At 36.0% G+C, this 22,770-nt stretch overlaps 1 protein-coding gene across 1 annotated transcript; it reads left to right on the top strand.

Moving 5' to 3' along the window:
* Window positions 1-1,771: 1,771 nt before the first annotated feature.
* On the top strand, window positions 1,772-18,856 carry LOC127455204 (calpain-2 catalytic subunit-like). Its single transcript, XM_051722900.1, has 14 exons — window positions 1,772-1,918; window positions 2,275-2,522; window positions 2,808-2,877; window positions 6,793-6,911; window positions 8,793-8,926; window positions 9,256-9,430; window positions 12,580-12,651; window positions 15,724-15,809; window positions 16,234-16,308; window positions 16,395-16,555; window positions 17,337-17,503; window positions 17,642-17,653; window positions 17,764-17,972; window positions 18,423-18,856. The coding sequence occupies exons 2-14, from the start codon at window positions 2,286-2,288 to the stop codon at window positions 18,448-18,450; spliced, it is 1,545 nt and encodes a 514-aa protein (XP_051578860.1). The 5' UTR covers window positions 1,772-1,918; window positions 2,275-2,285; the 3' UTR covers window positions 18,451-18,856.
* The last annotated feature ends 3,914 nt before the right edge of the window (window positions 18,857-22,770 follow it).

Raw genomic sequence — 22,770 nt, forward strand, 5'->3', positions numbered from 1 at the left:
ACACAAGAATAACACACTATAATATTCTATCTCTGCCCAGACGTAAACCTCTTACTTGAATCGCATGAGGACACAGGTAGAATGTGTTTCCTCCTTCCTTTAACTCTGACCCGGTTCCTTGAGGCTCGGGTGATGACGGGAGGCCGTTTCCTCGGTCTGTCGGCAGTCGGTACGGCTGTTGATTCTCGGTGGGCTGGCATAGAACTCAGAAATGTTGACTTGTTTGAAGATGGAAGAGAAATCTTTAATCTCTTCACTTCTGCAGGCAAACGGATGAAGATGCGAATTGCTCGGTGGTCTCCTTCGGATCTGTTAGAGTGTTCGGTTGAACACAGAGTAATCTCAACTCATCCAGCGAGATAGAGATTGTATGGCCACAGTTTCAAGTCGGACGTTACTTCCTTGTGCCATGAGGTTGCACCTGAAAGCAGCAATGAGCCGCGTCTATACAGGAGGAACAAAGTTGTTGGAAGCAAATCCCAAACACATTTCAGAGGTATTTCAACTCCTGATGATGTCATGTTTGAGGGACGTTCTGTTGTGTGCCTCATCCAATAGGAGTTGAGAGTTCGATCCTTTAGTGAGCAAGGCTTCATGGGATTTGTAGTTTGTTTTGGACTCCCTTTGTTTGATTTTGGCGCAATTTTTCAGTATAATTTACGACTTGGAATGTGGGGGCCTGAGTTAGGTTTTTACGACTGTGTTAGGCCTGCCTTTGTCTTCTATCTGAATACATGAGGCCCAACATTTATTTAAAATGTCACTTTATCCTTGTGCTTTTTGGATAATCAGTCATACAAATATTTGTTATATTATTTGGATGAAACCGTCATTCGTTTTGAAGTCATTATCCTTGCCTTTCCGAATAAGGTATTCGGCTTCGGGCACATCCCTAATATCTTATATTCACTGTGCATTATCACACTGAGAATCAATGGATGCATCCAAAAACTGGAAAATTTTGCTTCAGAGGCTTTATATGGAGTTAGGATGAAAATAAGGTGCATTTCAATCTGTTTTGAGACCAGTGCAGACAGACTGCACACTGGAGGTTAAGTCATTCACTAAATAGGGAGCAAGGGAGCATCCTAAAGCTATCTATGCAGATAAGGGCATTCACTCCTAAAATAGTACCAAAAGTTCAGTTTCAGGCAGCAGATGATGTTTGGAGCACTCAGCATGTTTGGCAGGCATGGGACAATGGTAATCAGTACCTAGATTCAGAATTTTATAATGTTTAAATTTATTTTAACATGGTTGGCTGTGATTGGATGATGCTGGACATTAATTTGAATCAGAATTAATTATGCTAATTTATGATGTAATATCTGTAACATCTCAAAAACATGAATAACCAACTCTCCTGGAAACATAATAAACATTTTGATAAAAAAAAAAAAAAGACTTTCTATAGCTTGATATTATTTAAAATTTCACAATTTAGTCTTACTGTCCACATGTGAGGACATACATTTTTAGGAAAAATATTTTGTCTAAAAAAAAAAATAAAAACAAATTGGCATGTTTCTTAGGGGCTACTAGTTACAAATCAAAAAGGGGAATGGAAAATGCACACAACAATCATGCAGGTGTCTCATGAGTTTAAAGAAAAATTTAAATCTGAATAGAGTCAGTCTGTCTTATCTTAATCAAGCATTTGGATATTGAAAAGTAAGGTGGAGTTCAGTGTTTTGCAGTTTTGTAGATGGGAGGAATTTGGAAGTCTCTCTTTACTCAACGCTATGTCAGAGTAGTGACGTAAGAAACAAAACACTTCCTGAATACAACCCTTTGCCTGAACACGGAATACTAGAGCCAAAGGCAGAAAAAAAAAACTTTATAAGTCAAACCCAAAAAGAGAAGAGTGCTGCTCATTTAGGTGAACTCCCAGTGTTGGCGATTAATTGTATCCTTGAAGGTAAAGTATATCATTTTTGTCATTTAATTTAAATTATTCATTAATTTATATGTAAGTCTATGAGTAATCAAAATATGATTAACAAAGGGACAACATTACACATCCTAAATAAGTCTAAAAAATCTAAAGTCCCTTTTCTTACAGACAGTTTAAAAAAAGTTTAGTTTTTAAAGACCTTATATGCTGTGTAGGTCTAGACTTATTTGTCTGTAAAAACTAGTGCAGCTTAAATCTTACTTCATGTGTAAAACCAGATTTCATGATTTTATTTTTTTATTTTTTTTTTTTATGTCAACTTCACAGTACCAGCCATATGTATATCTTTACCTTATTTTTGTTGTATATATAAAAAACAGACTTATAAACAATGCCTCCACCTCGTGTGAACAAACCGCCCCGGAATGAACCCACCACGAAAGATGAAATGGGCTCTCTCACAAAGCCTATAAAGTTCTTGGATCAGGACTATCTGGAATTGCTCAAGAACTGCTTCATCAATAAACAGAGATATGTTGATGAGAAGTTCCCTCCAGACAGCAGCTCCATTGATCCACAGATGACGCTTAAATTAAAACATGACCAAGTCAAGTGGTTGAGGCCATCGGTAAGTTACCAGTTCTAAATGACCATATTCTTAAGACTTTCAAAATGACTTCAAAAGTAAACATACTGGTAGTTCTGCAGTGTTCTGCTACAAGGGTGTAGTTTAAAGAAACTACATCTTGCCTCCAGTTAAAACACTTGTCTAAACAGGTTCACCTATAACATTCCCCAGCATTGTTGGTGTCAGAAACAACTCATAATATACTGTAGGTCTAGATTATCCTCTGGTAATCCTAAATGCCAAGGCAAATTTTGAAATGTAGTGTTTTTATTCACCTTGTCTTAGGAAATAGTGGCAGACCCTCAGCTCATTGTAGAGGGGGTGTCCAGGTTTGACTATTCCCAAGGATCCGTAGGTGTGTTTTTTTTTTATGTATTTATTTACAGTATTTACTTTAGTCCATTAGGCATGGGCTTTTGAGTGATATCTACCCAGTAGCTTTTAATGTATGAATGCCAAACATTATTAAAGAAAACACAAACACATTTTTAAGCAAAACATTTAATAAAACAATAGATACAGTATTCTGTTAAAATGGAAAGGAATAGTTCACCCATAATTTAAATTTACTCACCCTCATGCCATCCCAGATATGTGTGACTTTCTTTCTACTACTGAACACAAACAAAGATTTTAGAAAGATATCTCCGCACTGGTGGTCCATTTAACGCAGGTGAATGGTGGCCAGAACTGTGACGCTCCAAAAAGCACATAAAGGCACATAAAAGTTATCCACATGACTCCAGTTGTTAAATACATATCTTCGGAAGAGATATGATAGGTGTGGGTGAGAAACGTCAATATTTAAGTATTTAAGTTGTCTCTGTCCACTAGCTGACAATATGCATGAAAAATTTGAATTGCAAAAAAAAAAAAAAACACTTAGGACAGAAGACAGCGCTTAGCTGGACTGGTGAATGTGGACATTTAAAGTAAAAAAAAGGACTTAAATATTGATCTATTTCTCACGACACCTATAAAATTGCTTCTGAAAACATGAATTTAATAACTGCAGTCGTATGGATTACTTATATGCTGCCTTTTTATACTTTTTGGAGCTTCAATCTTCTGGCCACCATTCAATTATACCGACAGAGTTGAGATATTCTTCTAAAAATCTTTGTTTGTGTTCTGCAGAAGAAAGAAAGTCATAGACATCTGGCATGGCATGAAGGTGAGAAAATTATAAGAACGTTTTAATTTTTGGGTGAATTATTCCTTTAAGACAAAGAAAAAAAAAAAAAAAAAAAAAAAACATTGGACACCTTTTTCTTGTCAGACTTTGTGGAAAATGTCCATAGTTCATGTGATGATCTACACCTGTGGTTACAGTAATCTGCTAGGGTACTCTTCCTCTGTGACTTAATGCATTCACTAAAATGACCTTGAGGCAGTGTTATTATAGTTAACGAAAACTAAAATAAAAACTAACTAAAACCATGTTCATCAACTAAAATAAAGATAAAAACAGAAATTATTTGAAAAAACTAAAACTAAACTAAAATATTGCTTAGGATGTCTTCTACCTTAGATAAAAGCAAAAATGAAGAAATTCTTAATACTGAGAAGTAGAACTTTTGAAGACCCTCTTTTGACCAAATCCCAGAAGAACAATGATTCTCTAGAAAATAACTACAAAGTATTTAGAATTAATTGTTTTATATTTTGTTTACGTTTACAGTGTTACAAACTTTTTTTTCCCCCGTTGTGAAGTCACAGAGCCAAACACCTGTTACTTGCCAAGAAATAACACAATTCTTTTAGTTATCAGACATAGGAGAGAAAGCAAATTTTAATTTGAAGAGTGGTGTCATACAAATGGTCTTGGTGGGGCTTTCTTAGTCTTTCTCTGAAGAAATTCATTTGCAGGGTGCATACCATAGCAGGTTAAAATAACTTCCCCTCCCCACATAATGAAAAACACATGTCTCAACTTACACATGCAACACATGAAACTCATATAAGGCAACTCATATACAACCTATATAAAGCTTAAACATACAACCTATGTAAGGCTTGCATATACAACCTATATAAAGCGTAAATATGCAGTCTTGACTTACACTAGGCTTTAGGCATGCATATTACACAGCATAACATAAAGACATAAGTTTAATAATGTAATACAAATGATCAGTAATGCTATTGTATTAAATAATACTACTAAATGACTATGAATACAAATAATGATTAAAAATACTAACCAGCCAGGTCTCCTAAGCAACCAAATTGGCCCGGTTGCTAGGGAGGGTAGAGTCACATGGGGTAACATCCTTGTGGTCGCTATAATGTGATTCATTCTCGGTGGGGTGCGTGGTGAGTTGAGCGTGGATGCTGTGGTGGATGGCGTGAAGCCTCCACACGCGCTATGTCTCCGTGGCAACGCACTAAACAAGCCACGTGATAAGATGCAGCGGGTTGACGGTCTCAGATGCAGAGGCAACTGGAATTCGTCCTCTGTCACCTGGATTGAAGCGAATCACTAAGCGACCACGAGGACTTAAAAGCACATTGGGAATTGGGCATTCCAAATTGGGAGAAAAGGGGGGGAAAAAATCCCCCAAAAAATCTATAAATAATAATAATAATAATAATAATAATAATAATAATAATCAGCATGAAAATTTTAGTCTACAATCATTATATAACATTTACAAACATTACACCTCAAATTTCTGTTATTTTTTTTACCATTGCTTTTCCACCGGTGGTCATTAAATGAGCTCTGCCACACAGCCCAATGTAAAAATCATCCATTTAAAACCTCAAAAAAGGTAGAGAGAGAGAGAGAGAGAGAGAGAGAGAGAGAGAGAGAGAGAGATTTTGCCCAAAAATGACAATTCTCTTATTATTTACTCACCTTCATGCCTCCCATATGTGTGTAACTTTCTTTCTTCTGCTGAACACAAAGATATTATAGAAATATCTCAGCTCTGTAAGTCTATACAACATGAGTCAACTGGGTCCAAAGTTTTGAAGCTCTAAAAAGCACATAAAGGTAACAAAGTAATCCTTAAGTGGTTTAATTCATGTCTTCTGAAGAAATCTAGACCAAAACGTAACTCCTTTTTCACTATAAATCTTGAAATATCAGTCTACATTAAAGATCACCAATGAGACTACTGATGTCAAGATTTACAGTAAAAAAGGATGCTACCTTTATGTGATTTTTGGAGCTTCAAGGTTTTGTACCATGATGACTTGCATTGTATGGAACTACAGAGCTGAGATATTCTTCAATAAATCTTCCTTTGTGTTCTGCAGAAGAAAGAAAGTCAGACACATATGGGACAGCATAAAGGTGAGTAAATTATAAAAGAATTTTCATTTTTGGGTGAACTATCTCTTTAATTGTTTACTTCCCAAAGAGAGTTAAGAAATTGCTTATAATCATCTAAGGAAATTCATATGGATACAATGGGGATCGTTTAAATGTCCTTTCTCACTTTACCCATATGCACTTTGTTATAAAATTGGCAAAATTTACAATCCAAATTAAACATGATAATAGAAATAGATAGAGGTAACAACAAGACTGCCCTGAGAAATGTAATGATGTTAGACATTTTTATATGATACAAATAAATGCTTCTAAAATAAAAACTAAACTGAAACTGAAAAAACTAAAACTAAACTAAAACTAACAGACAAACTGTGAAAACTAACAAAAACTAAAACTAATTTGGAATGACAGATTGATATAATATAGAAATGAAAACTAAATGAAAAATCCCAAATTGAAATAACACTGACTTGAGGCCAGTTGGTTAAAATAAAAAGTTAAGTTAGTTTTGAGAACAGATCTAGCAACATTTGTTAGCATTTGTATATATATATATATATATATGAATGTATTATAAACTTTGTTAAAGTGCATGTTTAAGATTCAGATGCAAATGCAGGTGCATTGATTCAAGTATAACCGGAGAATTACAGTTTGAAGTAATGTGCAACTGGTGTGATACCTTTTTTTTTTTTTTTTTTTTTTTAAGGGTTACATTTTGTTTTTGAGTTCTGTATTCAGCAAGCTAACAACTGAAGGAAAAAAACTATTTCTGAGTCTGCTGGTTTCTGACATGCCACTTGGATTGATATTTTGTTATCTCATACAATGCAATCCATGCATTTTAAGTGTGCAAATATTTTTGGAACCACTCTGTAAAATAAATCACTCTGACACAACTGCTTTCTCAAAATAAATATTTCCTGTGGTATTTCTGTAGTGTTGAAATTTATTGAAAGACACACTGCTAACTTTTGTTTTGCTTAGGGAACTGCTGGTTTCTTGCCTCAGTTGGGGCTTTAACCTTTCAGAGGGACATCATGGACCAGGTCATGCCAACGGACCAGTCATTCAGTAAGGATTATGCAGGGATATTTCACTTCAAAGTGAGTTATTTGGTCCTTTTCAGCATAATTACCTCTTGAAAATATATGTATTTTAAAATCATAATTTCAGACCTTAAAGGGATAGTTCACACAAAAATAAAAAATAAAATATATCATTTACTCACCCTCATGCCATTCCAGCCTTTCTTTCTTCTGCTGAACATAAATTAAGGTTTTTAGAAGAATATCTCAGCTCTGTAGGTCCATACAATGCAGGTGAATAATGACCAGACCTTTAAAGGGGAGATATTATGCCCCTTTTTACACAATGTAATATAAGTCTCAGGTGTCCAAAGAATGTGTCTGTCAAGTTTCAGCTCAAAATACCTCACAGATCGTTTATTCTACCATGCCTTAATACCGCTGTTTTGTAGCCCTGTTCCAAACAGGCTGTTTTAGTGTCTGTAGCTTTAAATGCAAAGGAGCTGCTGCGCCCCACACCCCTTTCTGGAAGTGGGCTGTGCCTTTACTGCTGGTGCCATGGATACCCCGGGGACAACAATGCAGTTAAAAAATTATAAAGAAGACCGAAAACACACTGTCAATCATCTTACTGTATTGTGCATAACAAATGTTGAGTTATGAAGTATGCAAAACAGCTATAGCTGTTGAAAATACCACTATCATTTCATAATAGTTTTTGGAAAAAATAACCGGTTTTATTACACGGAAAATCTTCATTGTATGACCACTCAAGCGGGACTGTGGAGGACGCCAATCAATTTATATCGTAACCGAAACAGAGCTACTGATTCATTGTTATGGAATAAGGTAGGTAGAGACTAGTTGCTACGTTACACAAAGCACAATGTTTTCACAACAAGCATTTTTCGCGCAACGTGCAAACAAGCAAATTCAGAAAGCCAAATTGCAAACATTAAAAAAGTATAAAGTGCGAAACTTATGACTTGCAAATCTGAAGCTGGGTCACGGAGAGTTGGTATCGATCCATCCTTGATCCTTCGAAACAAATCCAGCCTTGTGTTGACCATTGTTAATGAAGCAGCCCGAGTTAGCACAAGCGGCTCTAGCAAGGAGATAAATATGGCGGACTGTGCAATGCTTGCTCAGGTTTTAATGAGGGCGGATCTAAGCTAATTGGGCGGATGTCTTCGACAGCCGTGGGTGGTACCTTTCCACTTTTGACGTCAGGGGGCTGCAAACCTGAATGGCTCGTTTGGAGACACTGTTTTTATTGATGGGGAAAGGAAAGAAATGAGGAGATGGTCTTTTATCATATGTTGTGGTTGTCTACACAAACTGGGGACACATAATTATGTTCAAAAAAGTGGATTTTGCATAATATGTCCCCTTTAAAGCTCCAAAATTCACATAAAGGCAGAATACAATTTATCAATTTGACTCCAGAGGTTAAATCCATGTGTTCAAAAGTGATATGATAGGTGTGAGTGAGAAAAAGATCACTATTTAAGTCCTTTTTTTTTTTTTTTTTTTTTAAACAATAAATCTCCCCATTCACTTTCATATTCTTAAAGTGAAAGTAGAGATTTATATATTTTTAAAAAAGTACTGAAATATTGATTTGTTTCTCACCCAAAGTTAATGAATTGCTTCAGAAGATATATATTAAACCACTTGAGTAATATGGATTGCTTTTATGCTGCCTTAATGTCATTTTTGGAGCTTTAAAGGTCTGGTCACCATTCACGTGCATTATATGGACTTACAGAACTAAATTATTCTTCTAAAAATCTTTGTTTGTGTTCAGGAGAAGAAAGTTATACACATCAAATATGGCATGAAAGTGGGTAAATGATGAGACAATTTTCATTTTTGAGTGAACTATCCCTTTAAGACCAAGCATGGCAGGTTTTTTTTCATAATTTGTCTGATCAGTACTGTTCTGCTTACATCTTTCAGTTCTGGCGGTTTGGGAAATGGATTGATGTTGTAATTGATGACCAACTGCCAACAATCAAACGCAAGCTCATTTTTGTGCATTCAAAAACATCAAATGAGTTTTGGCCTGCCTTGCTGGAGAAAGCTTATGCAAAGTAAGTACCAGTAGGCTAGCCTACATTCTGTAAAAATTATCATATTCTTTTTCTATCTTTCTTTCTTTCTTTCACTCTTTCATTGAAATGGTGACAATCATAACAGTTGTGTAAGATTCAGCAACAATTTGAATATTTCCCATAATCTAAATCCAAATTTGGTTCATCTGCACATCTGGTCTATTGACGTATGTAGCCCCGGATTCACTAGAATGTTACTGTTTGGTGTTGCTCTGAAATTACAAGAATAGCCAAACCTGTTAATAATGAAAGGGTGTCCACATACTGTTGGTCATATCGCAAACTAAACAGCAGAATGACATTTACAGGGTGTGCGGCTCCTATGCTGACATGAAATCTGGACGTGTATCTGAGGCCCTGAAGGACTTCACTGGTGGGGTGCACATATACTATAAACTGAAAAAAGCTCCTGCTGATTTGTGGAACCTAATGGACCGTGCAGTCAATGCAAAGGCCCTGATGGGCTGCAGCACTCTTCCTGGGGTAAGCAGTGAATTAATTTTGTAAACTTATTACAGTCAAAAATTTTGACATCATGCCAAACTTAAACATCTCACTATGTGAATCTCACTAGACCTGTCAAAAACATTTTCAGGTGAGTATGTCCAGATCAACCAAAAATCAGTATAAAGAAAATAAAATAAGACATTCAATTAAGCATATTATATTACATCAAATTTACTCTCACTGAGCACTTTATTAGGAAAACCTCTACACCTACTTATTCATGCGATTATTTAATCAGCCAATTGTGTGGCAGCAGTGCAATACTTAAAATCATGCAGATACGGGTCAGGAGCTTCAGTTAATGTTCACATCAATCATCAGAATGGGGAAAAATATGATCTGGTTTCGACCGTGGCATGATTACTGGTGCCAGATGGGCTGGTTTGAGTATTTCTGTAACTGTTGATCTCCTGGGATTTTCACGCACAACAGTCTCAAGAGTTTACTCAGAATGGTGCTAAAAACAAAAAACATCCAGTGAGTGGCAGTTCTGCAGATGGAAACGCCTTGTTGATTAGAGAGGTCTACGGAGAATTGCCAGACTGGTTTGAGCTGACAGAAAGGCTACGGTAACTCAGATAACCACTCTGCACAATTGTAGTGAAAAGAATAGCATCTCAGAATGCACAACTTGTCAAACATTGAGGCAGATGGACTACAACAGCAGAAGACCATGTTGGGCACTTCATTAGGACCATAGTGTTCCTAATAAAGTGCTCAGCGAGTGTATATTTACCAGGCAACATTTTGTGCTTTGTGGCATTATTTTCATATGTATATATATATATATATATATATATATATATATATATATATATATATATATATATATATATATATATATATATACTGGCAGCCAAAAGTTTGGAATAATGCACAGATTTTGCTCTTATGGAAGGAAATTGGTACTTTTATTCACCAAAGTGGCATGACATTATTATTACTATTACTAAAATTACTATTATAATATGAAAAAACAATTTCAGAACTTCTTAAACTACTTCAAAGAGTTCTCATCAAAAAATCCTCCATGTGCAGCAATGACAGCTTTGCAGATCCTTGGCATTCTAGCTGTCAGTTTGTCTAGATACTCAGGTGACATTTCACCCCACACTTCCTGTAGCACTTGCCATAGATGTGGCTGTCTTGTTGTGCACTTCTCACACACCTTATAGTCTAGCTGATCCCAAAAAAGCTCATCGAGGTTAAGATCCATGACACTCTTTTCGAATTATCTATTGTCCGATGTCTGTGTTTCTTTGCCCACTCTAACCTCTTTTTTTTTTCTCCGTTTCAGAAATGTTTTGTTTTTTTGTTATTGTTTTTTTATGCAATTCTTCCCATAAGGCCTGCACCCCTGTGTCTTCTCTTTACTGTTGTACATGAAACTGATGTTGAGCGGGTAGAATTCAATGAAGCTGTCAGCTGAGGACATGTGAGGCGTCTATTTCTCTAGAGACTCTGATGTATTTATCCTCTTGTTTAGTTGTACATCTGGCCTGCTACATCTCTTTCTGTCCTTGTTAGAGCCAGTTTTCCTTTGTCTTTGAAGACTGTAGTGTACACCTTTGTATGAAATATTCAGTTTTTTGGCATTTTCAAGCATTGTATAGCCTTCATTCCTGACGAGTTTCTAGTTTCTTTTTTTTTCTTTTTTCTTTTTTTTTTTTTTGACCTAATATTGACCTTAAGACATGCCAGTCTATTGCATACTGTGGCAACTCAAAAAACAAGCACAGACAATGTTAAGCTTCATTTAATGAACCAAATAGCTTTCAACTGTGTTTGATATAATGGCAAGTGATTTTCTAGTAACAAATTAGCAATTTTCATGATTACTCAAGGATAAGGTGTTGGAGTGATGGCTGCTGGAAATGGGGCCTGTCTAGATTTGATCAAAATTGACTTTTTTCATCAGTAATGTCCTGACTATACTTTGTGATCAGTTGAATGCCACTTTGGTGAATTAAAGTACCAATTTCCTTCCGAAACAGCAAAATTGACACATTATTCCAAACTTTTGGCCGTCAGTGTGTGTGTGTATATATACATATATATATATATATATATATATATATATATATATATATATATATATATATATACAGGGTTGGGGAGTAACAGAATACATGTAATGGGATTACGTATTTAAAATACAAAATATAAGTAACTGTATTCCACTACAGTTACAATTTAAATAATTGGTAATTAGAATACAGTTACATTCAAAAAGTATTTTGATTACTGAAGAGATTACTTTGCATTTTATTGTCATTAGTTTCATTTAATATTTAGTCCTTTCAGATGGAAAAATGCATACATATAAAAGATGCGATCCAAAGTGCATTTGAACAGCGGTGAAACACTTTCTTATGATGTGTTACATTCATACGAGCAGACAGAGAAGTATGTTTGAAGTAAGTTTGGAGCACAAGAAATAGAAATAAACCTTGTGTAAACTGTCAGCTTTACGCTAAGCTAAAATGTTATTTCTAGCCATTTTACATGCACGTTACCAGGCACAATCATATTTTTTTATCAAGAAAATTCATATTGGATCATAATTTCTTTTTTTCTAGTAAGAAAATCATATTAGGGCAAACATTTTGTTCTTGAAAATAATTTTTGAATTGTTTTCCTGTAAAAAATATCTACAAATCCTTAAAACAAGATAAATTTGATTAATCTTGTTTTAGAAACAACACTGCATAAGATATTTAGGTTTTTCAGAGAATGTATTTTCAACATGTGTATTTTGTCTTACTGTACTGGCAGAGTTTTTAAAGTCAAAACAAGTGAAGAAACCTACCAGTGCTGAAGAAGTAATCCAAAGTATTTAGAATATGTTACTGACTTTGAGTAATCTAATGGAATACGTTACAAATGACATTTTACAGCATGTATTCTGTAATCTGTAGTGGAATACATTTCAAAAGTAACCCTCCCAATCCTATATATATATATATATACTTGTGAAAAATCGTGACATTAACGAAATTACTGTTGTGAAGACCAAAAAAAAAAAAAAAAAGTTGTTCACAATATACAATTAATGCTATGTTTCTTGATACATATTTTATCTGCAAGAATTACTAATATAATGTCTGGTTTTCATACCATGCCAGGAAACATCTGAACACACATTACCTAATGGCATTGTTCAGGGCCATGCATATACAGTGACAGGGGTTTTCAAGGTGAGTCTGCACATAATCAAATCTCAGCTCACAGTGGCATCAGATTACATCTCATAGCTTGAAATAACCCAGTTCTTTAACCTTTTCATGAGTAGGGTCTAAATTCCTCTGCAGTGCCTCCTGGTGTGAGTTATTTTTGCATGTGACACTGCACAGCCGGTAGAGGGGGGCAGAGTGTAGACAAAAACAAATGAACAAATATCAGCAGTCCAGTTTGCCAATGCACTTTGACATCTCAGACATTGTGTTTGTGTGCGAGCGTGTGAGTGACAAACGCTAAAGACTTGGCTGCGTGCATCAGATATTGGGCTCAATCAGCATGTTTTCACTGTGAATATACAAGTTTTAAACTGTTATTGTGGTGCTTTTGTGATAGTTTGGATGTCTGTTTCAGAAAACAAACATATTATATGCCTGAAAAGACTGTTTGAGCTGCTGTTTGTGTGAATGAAATCTGCATCTGCACCTAATCAGCAGACGTGGGCATGTGCATGGGACGTTCGTGCTTAGATATGATGGCTGTGCATATATAAGCTGTGAATTAACTGTATATGCACAGCCATCACATCTAAGCACGATCTTCCCATGCACGCAGCCACGTCTGCTGATTAGGTTCAGATGCAGTTTTCTTTCACACATACAGCAACTATGCTCACAGTGAATACATACTGACCGAGCATGATTATCCGATGTACGGAGCCAAGTCTGTTTACATTAGCGCTTGTTACACACACACACACACACACACACACACACACACACACACACACACACATGTTGGTGCGGCTATCCTTATGAGGACTCTCCATAGACATAATGATTTTTATACTGTACAAACTATAGATTATATCCCCTAATCCCAAAAAAACTTTCTGCATTTTTACATTTTCAAAAAAACATTGTTTAGTATGTTTTTTAAGCGATTTGGATTATGGGGACACTAGAAATTTACGAGGACTTTTTTTTAGGTTACAAACTGGTAATTACATGGGTACTATGCTATAAATGTGGTTTATGAGGACATTTCTAGTGTCCCCATAATTCAAATCACTTAAAAAACATACTAAACAATGTTTTTTTGAAAATGTAAAAATACAGAAAGTTTTTTGTGAGGGTTAGGTTTAGGGGTAGGGTTAGGGTTAAGGGATAGAATCTATTGTTTGTACAGTATAAAATCATTATGTCAATGGATAGTCCTCATAATGATAGCTGCTCCAACGTGTGGGTGTGTATGTAAAATTATTACATTTCTATTTTTGGAGCTGTAATGTGCCAACCTTTTTTTTTAAGCTCTTTTCATATAATGGAAATGCTCAGTGATCATTGGCTGTCGAGTTCATTTGCAATTTTGCTTGGATTAAATAAATAATTATATATATATATATATATATATATACACACAGGTGCATCTCAATAAATTAGAATGTCATGGAAAAGTTCATTTATTTCAGTAATTCAACTCAAATTGTGAAACTCGTGTATTAAACAAATTCAATGCACACAGACTGAAGTAGTTTAAGTCTTTGGTTCTTTTAATTGTGATGATTTTGGCTCACATTTAACAAAAACCCACCAATTCACTATCTCAAAAAATTAGAATACATCATAAGACCAATAAAAAAAACATTTTTAGTGAATTGTTGGCTTTCTGTAAAGTATGTTCATTTACTGTATATGTACTCAATACTTGGTAGGGGCTCCTTTTTGCTTTAATTACTGCCTACTTCGGCGTGGCATGGAGGTGATCAGTTTGTGGCACTGCTGAGGTGGTATGGAAGCCCAGGTTTCTTTGACAGTGGCCTTCAGCTCATCTGCATTTTTTGGTCTCTTGTTTCTCATTTTCCTCTTGACAATACCCCATAGATTCTCTATGGGGTTCAGGTCTGGTGAGTTTGCTGGCCAGTCAAGCACACCAACACCATGGTCATTTAACCAACTTTTGGTGCTTTTAGCAGTGTGGGCAGGTGCCAAATCCTGCTGGAAAATGAAATCAGCATCTTTAAAAAGCTGGTCAGCAGAAGGAAGCATGAAGTGCTCCAAAATTTCTTGGTAAATGGGTGCAGTGACTTTGATTTTCAAAAAACACAATGGACCAACACCAGCAGATGACATTGCACCCCAAATCATCACAGACTGTGGAAACTTAACACTGGACTTCAAGCAACTTGGGCTATGAGCTTCTCCACCCTTCCTCCAGACTCTAGGACCTTGGTTTCCAAATGAAATACAAAACTTGCTCTCATCTGAAAAGAGGACTTTGGACCACTGGGCAACAGTCCAGTTCTTCTTCTCCTTAGCCCAGGTAACACGCCTCTGACGTTGTCTGTGGTTCAGGAGTGGCTTAACAAGAGGAATACGACAACTGTAGCCAAATTCCTTGACACATCTGTGTGTGGTGGCTCTTGATGCCTTGACCCCAGCCTCAGTCCATTCCTTATGAAGTTCACCCAAATTCTTGAATCGATTTTGCTTGACAATCCTCATAAGGCTGCGGTTCTCTCGGTTGGTTGTGCATCTTTCTCTTCCACACTTTTTCCTTCCACTCAACTTTCTGTTAACATGCTTGGATACAGCACTCTGTGAACAGCCAGCTTCTTTGGCAATGAATGTTTGTGGCTTACCCTCCTTGTGAAGGGTGTCAATGATTATCTTCTGGACAACTGTCAGATCAGCAGTCTTCCCCATGATTGTGTAGCCTAGTGAACCAAACTGAGAGACCATTTTGAAGGCTCAGGAAACCTTTGCAGGTGTTTTGAGTTGATTAGCTGATTGGCATATCACCATATTCTAATTTTTTGAGATAGTGAATTGGTGGGTTTTTGTTAAATGTGAGCCAAAATCATCACAATTAAAAGAACCAAAGACTTAAACTACTTCAGTCTGTGTGCATTGAATTTGTTTAATACACGAGTTTCACAATTTGAGTTGAATTACTGAAATAAATTAACTTTTCCACGACATTCTAATTTATTGAGATGCACCTGTATATATATAATTATTTATGGATTTGAACGCCGGTCTGCAAAAATATTAAAATAAAAATCTGACAATATGATGCCTTGTGATCACTAGGTAATAAGTGAAGGAAACCCTGTTCAGCTGGTGAGAGTGTTAAACCCATGGGGACGTGTAGAGTGGACAGGAGCCTGGAGCGACAAGTAAGAGCTGCTTCTGATCATTTCATCATATACAGTAAATGTACAAGGTCAGTTTTAATCTGAAAGTAAAAATCTGCTTTGTTTGGTACAGTAACCTAAATAATGTGCTTCATGTGGTAATATCTAAAAAAAAACTGGTTTAAAGCCAATCAGAAATATGATTTAATAAGACTAAATCAGCCTGCATACATCAGGTTACACAAACAAAACAAAGGTTACACATTTTAAGGGTTAGATCCAATAGAAATACAACCTTAAGGTAACAATTGCAGGTTACCACTTTTTAAAGTGCAAATCTTGAGGGTTCTTTTTAAATGGTCTCTTCTTTGCTTTTGCTGAGTGTCAGGGCCTTTGAGATGTTTTTATGGCTCATCAAAACCCATTTACTTTTAGTACACCCATATATATCCAATATTTATTTTAGATCACCCTTGTGGAATACGGTGAGTGCAGAGGAACGCAAAACTTGCCAATATGAGGCCAATGATGGGGAATTCTGGTAATCATAAACCTTTTAATTACCTTTTCACGCATAAAGCACACGTCACATTTTGGCTATGATTTACACTCCAATTTGTACTGCAGGATGTCTATGGAAGATTACACCACAAACTTTAGTGTCATGGATGTCTGTTGTCTCTGTCCTGATTTTCTGGATGCTTCTTCTAAATGTCACTGGACCTCCAAATACGATATTCGCCACTGGATTGCTGGGTCTACAGCTGGTGGCAACAATAGCAATATTGGTATTTTAAGCTTCCTACTTAAAGTTAAATAAAATGGAAGAACAGCAACTAAATGCAAGCCTGTGAACTAAAAACATTTCATTTAAAGGTGCTATATGTAAGATTGACAGCAAGCATTTGAAATGGTACTGCAGTCCAAATGCTAAATATTGGAGAGTTGTCTGCCCCGCCCCAGAATCGAAGCTCATGCGGTTTGCCAGAATTAGCCAACTCAGCATCCATTTTAAAGGATTTCTGGGCTTTAAGCTGTCTCCATCTTCCAAAGGCATCACCAATATTTATCCTTGTTTTACTACACCTCTGGTAATGGTGGTTTTTAGATGGATGGCAAGGCTTTTTAGGTCGGGTAGAATCTGTTATCTCTGATCCAGTTTGTTTGCTGGCTTCCATGGCTGCAGCACGCAGTGTTGTTTGCCTGCAAACTTGTTCAAATCTGGCAAATCTTCCAGCCCAGAATGGAAACTTCAAAGTAGAATATACTGGCTGTAGCATTGTTAGTTTTTTTCCTAATTCTCTAATGACATATTATGGTCATTTTATGATTTAGTACAGTAAAAATATTACATATAGCACCTTTAAACCACACACAAGTGCAAACTTCTCTTATAAGGTCTATTATCATTATAGGGTTTAATTTGTGAACCAAATTAATAATGAATTAGGAGCGTGTGAGCCACATTGTAAATATTACAAAGATAATGGTTTATAAGAATTCAGATGTAACATAATTGTTATTTATCAGGGACCTATAAAGAAACCTAATTAATTGCATTTGTTGTAGAAACTTTCTGGACTAACCCTCAATTTCGGTTGAGGATTGAGGAGCTTGATAAGGACTGTGCAAGTGGGAAGTGCCCTGAAAACATACTGGTGTCCCTCATGCAAAACCGTGAGATCAGACACAGAAAAGAACTTCCCAAATTTTCAATAGGCTTCTATGTTTATGAGGTCAGTATTGATGGATGTAAAAGCATGTGCATTCTGTAGAAATTGAAGGCACTTTCAGTGACAAATATAGTTATGATTTTTATGTAATGCAATGTTTGCAGTATTAAAGTTTTTTTCATTATTTCTGTACTTTTACAGATTCCATCTGAGGCAAGTAAAAATTAAGCTAACACACAAATATTTGGCTCATTATTCAAATTCTGTTAATTTACACATACTACTTTATTAATACATCAATAACACATCTCATTCTCTTGTAGATGAAAGGTGTAAGTGGAAAGTTCTCATCCAAGTTTTTCAATGACAGAAAACCTATTGCAAAGACTGAGAAACTCAAAGATTCGAGAGACGTGTTCAAATTCTTTAGGCTGGAGCCAGGAGAGTACTTAATTGTACCCTGCACGTTGAATCCTGGTGAAACTGGCTCCTTTGTCCTGTCTATTTTTTCAAAGCATGAGACACACTTGGAGTAAGTTGTGGTGTAGTCTTAAGCATTGATTTTAATTTCACTCATGTTATCTCTGCCTGTTAGGTGCATCCACAGCTCTGTGGATATTCAAAGATTAGTTCAGCTCAGTCACTTGCAGATTATAGGCATTACAAAGTCAAATAAGCAAAGCCCCCTTAAACACTTGGTTTTGAAAAGCATATGTGTGTCTGTGTGTGTAGTTTAGATAGAAACCTGAAAAGGATAAAAGCACATATCAAAAACTGTGATGACATATGCATGATATTACATTTGCAATGCATAGCTAATAAACAGGCATTGGAGAAAAAAACAGAATAAAATATGTTGTGTTGTGTTATTTTTATGTTTATACAGTATGTGTTAAATATCATTTAAATCTTTTTGGAGTATGACTTTATTTATTTCTCCTTCTTAAGCATCTGTGATCTAACATCCTTTTCTTACCAACAGAAATATTCCAGAGACTCCCAAAAAATAATGATGTTTCTTGATGAGAGTGACGCAATTTCCTTTTTCCTGCAATGCAACACAAATGGGAGTTAAAATGAAATTTTGTTGTTGTTTAAACTTTTGTTTTTATACATTTGAAATGTTTGTGTTATCTTTATAGCATTTATTTTAGCAGTTATTAGCATAAAGGGTCCTCTAGGTAAGGTGGTTGATTAACTGTTATATAGCTAATCTTATTTACAGTAATAGTTTGGATTTAGGGTCACATGTGTCATATTATTAGATGGCTTAGTTTGTTAGTTAGTTTGTAGAAAAAAAAAAAAAAAACAACAACATCCATACATTGATTCCACAATGATATTTACTGATTGCTGTAGAATGACTATCATGCAAATAAAACACAATGGAAAATTAAAAGCTTTCATACATATGTATTCCTGTATTGTTCTTCATTGAAACTGCAACCATGCATTTCCAGCTTGTATATAGGACAGTCATACTTTACTAAAGGTTTGCATCACAAACCTGATAGCACCCACAAAAAGTCCAAGTTGTAGTAATAATTATGTATTAATGTAATATTTAGCTTCAAAAATAAAAATTCTGTTTATACACTTTTTCCACAGCTCTTTTCCACATAAGGACAGTGACCAAGTCTGTCATTGTACAAAATCTAAGCCATCCAGCCAGTATTCTGTGTTTCTCGATTTATGAGTGGAATTTAGAGACATTATATATTGTAGAAGAACACAGCAAAAGAATAGGCTAACACTGATTTACAGTAATCACAAACCCATTCACATTTCATCATACAAATGTGAGGAACCGTTTTAACATATGCACCTGAGGAGAAATGGAAGCATTATTTGTAATTCGTGTTATTAAATGTTTTCAATAAAGATCATAAAAAAAAAAAATAATTCTTCGAGGGAATTGTACTGTTATTTCAAATCACACTGAAACTGGATAGATGCATGCTCTTTTCTTTCCCCATCTGTCTCAAGTCAAGAGGATACTATCATTTCCAGTACAACATAATATCCAGAAGACGCCATTAAAGGTCATTGTTTGTTTCCAGAATTTTTAGAATCGAAGAGTCGATTCCTAGAGTCGAATTCAGACATAAGCCTATTTTCCCAATTCATATTCTGAGAAAGAACAACAATATGATGATCATCAGCTACTGTATGCTGGTCTTTTCTGAAGGGATGGTTTAAAAGGTCTGTAAAAATACATTTTAAAGGTGCACTCAGTAACTTTTGTCTTTGTGTCATCTTGGACATACACTGACACCTAGTGCTTGGATGAAGCATAATTTAAAATCAATAGTTTTCAGTTTTCAGATGCCACTGTAGAAATTTAGTATTCACAGTCAGCCATGGTTACTTTAATCAGTCAGTGAAATTGTCAAATAACAGGACGATTACTGAGATTAAGCGAGTAGTATTTGGCTGATTATGTGATTCTAACATGGCAGCCTCCATGTGCGGACCCTCTCCATGTAGAATAAAACAGCTTTTATAAGGTTACTGATACAACTGGAGTCTTCATTTTAATGTGAGTGGTCATGATTTCCTACATATATTGCAAAATTACAATACATGTCTTTAGAATTAAACTTTTTTAATGAGGAAAAAATTACTGAGTGCACCTTTAAGAAACTGGTCTGACTTTATGTGCTCCAACCCGGGAGCTGACGAGGTGAAGGACTGCTTTCTCAATCACATTGAGTTATTATTATTATTATTATTATTATTATTATTATTATTATTTTAGAAAATTAATCCAACAGAGTGGCTTGTTTGGTATAAAACAAAGAAAGGATCTGATATTATATGTGTCCATTTTAAATTTAGAGAGCCTTGGTGAGTAGCTGCAGCACTATCCAATGGAGACAAAGAATTAGCAGCATATTGGAAACATTAAATGCTGATTTAACTTAACTGCCATTTAGATATTAAAAGTAATGGCTCAGATGTAAAAACCCAAAAATATAAAACCAGTGTTTCCCAACAGTTTTCCTTGAGGCCCCCCAATAGTGCACATTTTGGATTGGATGTCTCCCTTATCTGACACACTTATTTCAGGTCTTGAAGCAATTTACAAATGAACTGATAAATTGTTATAACTATAACTTCTATTCTGGTTTTAAGAGCTGGGTCACTATTCACAATCACTATGTGGCAAATAAACCCTTTGAAGATTTCAACATTCACATTTTGTGTTCCATGGAATAAAGAGGCATTCATGTTTGGAATGACATTAGGGAAATGAAATAAAGATTTCCATTTTTGGGTGAACTATTCCTTTAAAATGCTTTTGCCACTTGTGAAATTCAGGAAATGATCCTTTACAATGTTACCCAAGGATTTTTTTCAGCAGGGGTGCTGTTGTGTTTGTGTCCATGAGCCATGATTCAACGGCAGACCCATGTTTAAGCACATCAGTGGAGGAATGGCTTAAAATGACCTTAGAATCAACATAGATCACCGATCACAGGATAAAGACGAATACTGGCCGATAAAGATGTTGTGGCATTTTCAATGAAAATTCATTGGTTTGTTAGTGTGAGTGATGAGCAGCATCTGAAATGTTGACCGTTCCAAAATGGCAGATGCATTGACATGTCTGGAGCAGTCAAATGGGGTATCTTCGTATAGATATCTATGGGAATAACTTGTAGCCAATTAACTTGGTCCATCCAAACCAGCCAGATGTGTTGAGGAAATCTTTAACAGATAAACACCTACAAAAGTCATGATAATTAAAAAATTTATAATAAGCTATCAGTTAACAATAGGGCTGCAATGGTACCAAACCGAACGGATACAGGGCTTTCGATACGATACACACAAGGACACGAATGAATACATATATTGGCATGACATAAACATAAAAAAACAAGTGCTCCTCAATATTTCTCCTGCTCATCTGAACACGAGCAGAAATGCTTAAAGACACAGAGAGAGTGGTGTCTTCTGACACCTCACTCACAACACTCATTCAGACAGAGAAGCGGTTACCAGACAACATCATCACTCTAAATAAGGATGAACAGCTCATACTTTATTGTGCTGTGTGCACCAAGCACTTATAAGCCCAAATATGTGACTGTATTCTAGAAATAAGACCAAAACATTGGCAAAATGCAACTGCCCATGTTTATAAGTCACTTTATGAAAAAACAAGCCCAAAGTCACTTATAATAAACAGACATGGCAATACTGTGTGTTATCTAGCTAATTACTATTCACAGTTGCCACATCCACTTTCCATATCCACATCCCTAGGTCAAAATGAGGCCAAAAGTTTGCCATTTTGATGCTTGCTGTGCATTGCTTTTTGCCATTTTTATTCCCATGGGAGAACAAACTTGCTGAGGTGAAGCACCTTTCCAATACGCATGTCACTAGAAAGGAAGATGTGGAAACAGGTAAGATGTTTACAATCACATACATTAAAATAATAAACCATTTTTCACAAGCAATGTTAATCTTCAGGTAATATCTTTAGGTAAGACAAATAAAACAAGACTACTATAATTATACAACAGGGAAAACATGAGTCTTTGGGACCCTTTGCACTTCCAAAATCTTAATTTCTCTTTTTAATGTCATGGATGACTAAAAAGTAATACAACTCACAAAATGTCAACAATAACTTGACCCAATGGACTGTTTTTACAACTGCACACTCAAAACTAATACTGAATCAACAGCTTTATTCAACAACAAACAATATATACCAAGTACCTGGAAAAAAAATAAAATAAAACTAAAAACTAGTCAACACTGCTGAGGGAGTGACTGATAATTTGATAATCTTTCTCGCTTCTGATTTATGTAATCCATCTCTCTATATTTTCTCCATCTTTTGTAAAGTCATGGAAACACAATTGTGGATTTTTTCTTTTGGACCCTTTTCACATTTTACAGTCTCCCTCAGCAACTATATTAGAAACCACATTGCAGCAGTGTGTACTAGTTCCCTATCTGTCACTCACTAGATGTTGTGTCGATGTAGTGACACTAGGGGTTGCCCTTGGGAGCCCCAAACACCTCTGATCTTTGAGAAAAGGCCAATGGGAATTGGCGAGTGGAATTTGCATGCCAGTCCCCCGGACATACGGGTATAAAAGGAGCCCCGCCCCGGTTCCTTTCTTCCCGGAGGTGCATGATGAGCTCACGCGATCGTGGCGGGTACCTTTTACTACCTTCGACAGTGGGGCGGCCAGGGGATACTCACCGTTTCCCCAGGTGGATCAGGTGGTTGCGATGCACTTGTGCCCGCAGAGCACTGCCACCTGGCGGGGCCGCCCGAGGCTCCCGTCCAGGGCCTGTAGGCTTAC

This window comes from Myxocyprinus asiaticus, chromosome 17 (assembly GCF_019703515.2).
Source record: "Myxocyprinus asiaticus isolate MX2 ecotype Aquarium Trade chromosome 17, UBuf_Myxa_2, whole genome shotgun sequence".
NCBI lineage: Eukaryota > Metazoa > Chordata > Actinopteri > Cypriniformes > Catostomidae > Myxocyprinus > Myxocyprinus asiaticus.

Bases quoted from the DNA above. Each gene is read 5' to 3' on its own strand.
- LOC127455204 (XM_051722900.1), top strand. From the start codon at position 2,286: ATGCCTCCACCTCGTGTGAACAAACCGCCCCGGAATGAACCCACCACG. The intron at 9,431-12,579 runs GTAAGCAGTGAA...ATACCATGCCAG, and splicing joins GCTGCAGCACTCTTCCTGGG to GAAACATCTGAACACACATT. The intron at 12,652-15,723 runs GTGAGTCTGCAC...TGTGATCACTAG, and splicing joins CAGTGACAGGGGTTTTCAAG to GTAATAAGTGAAGGAAACCC.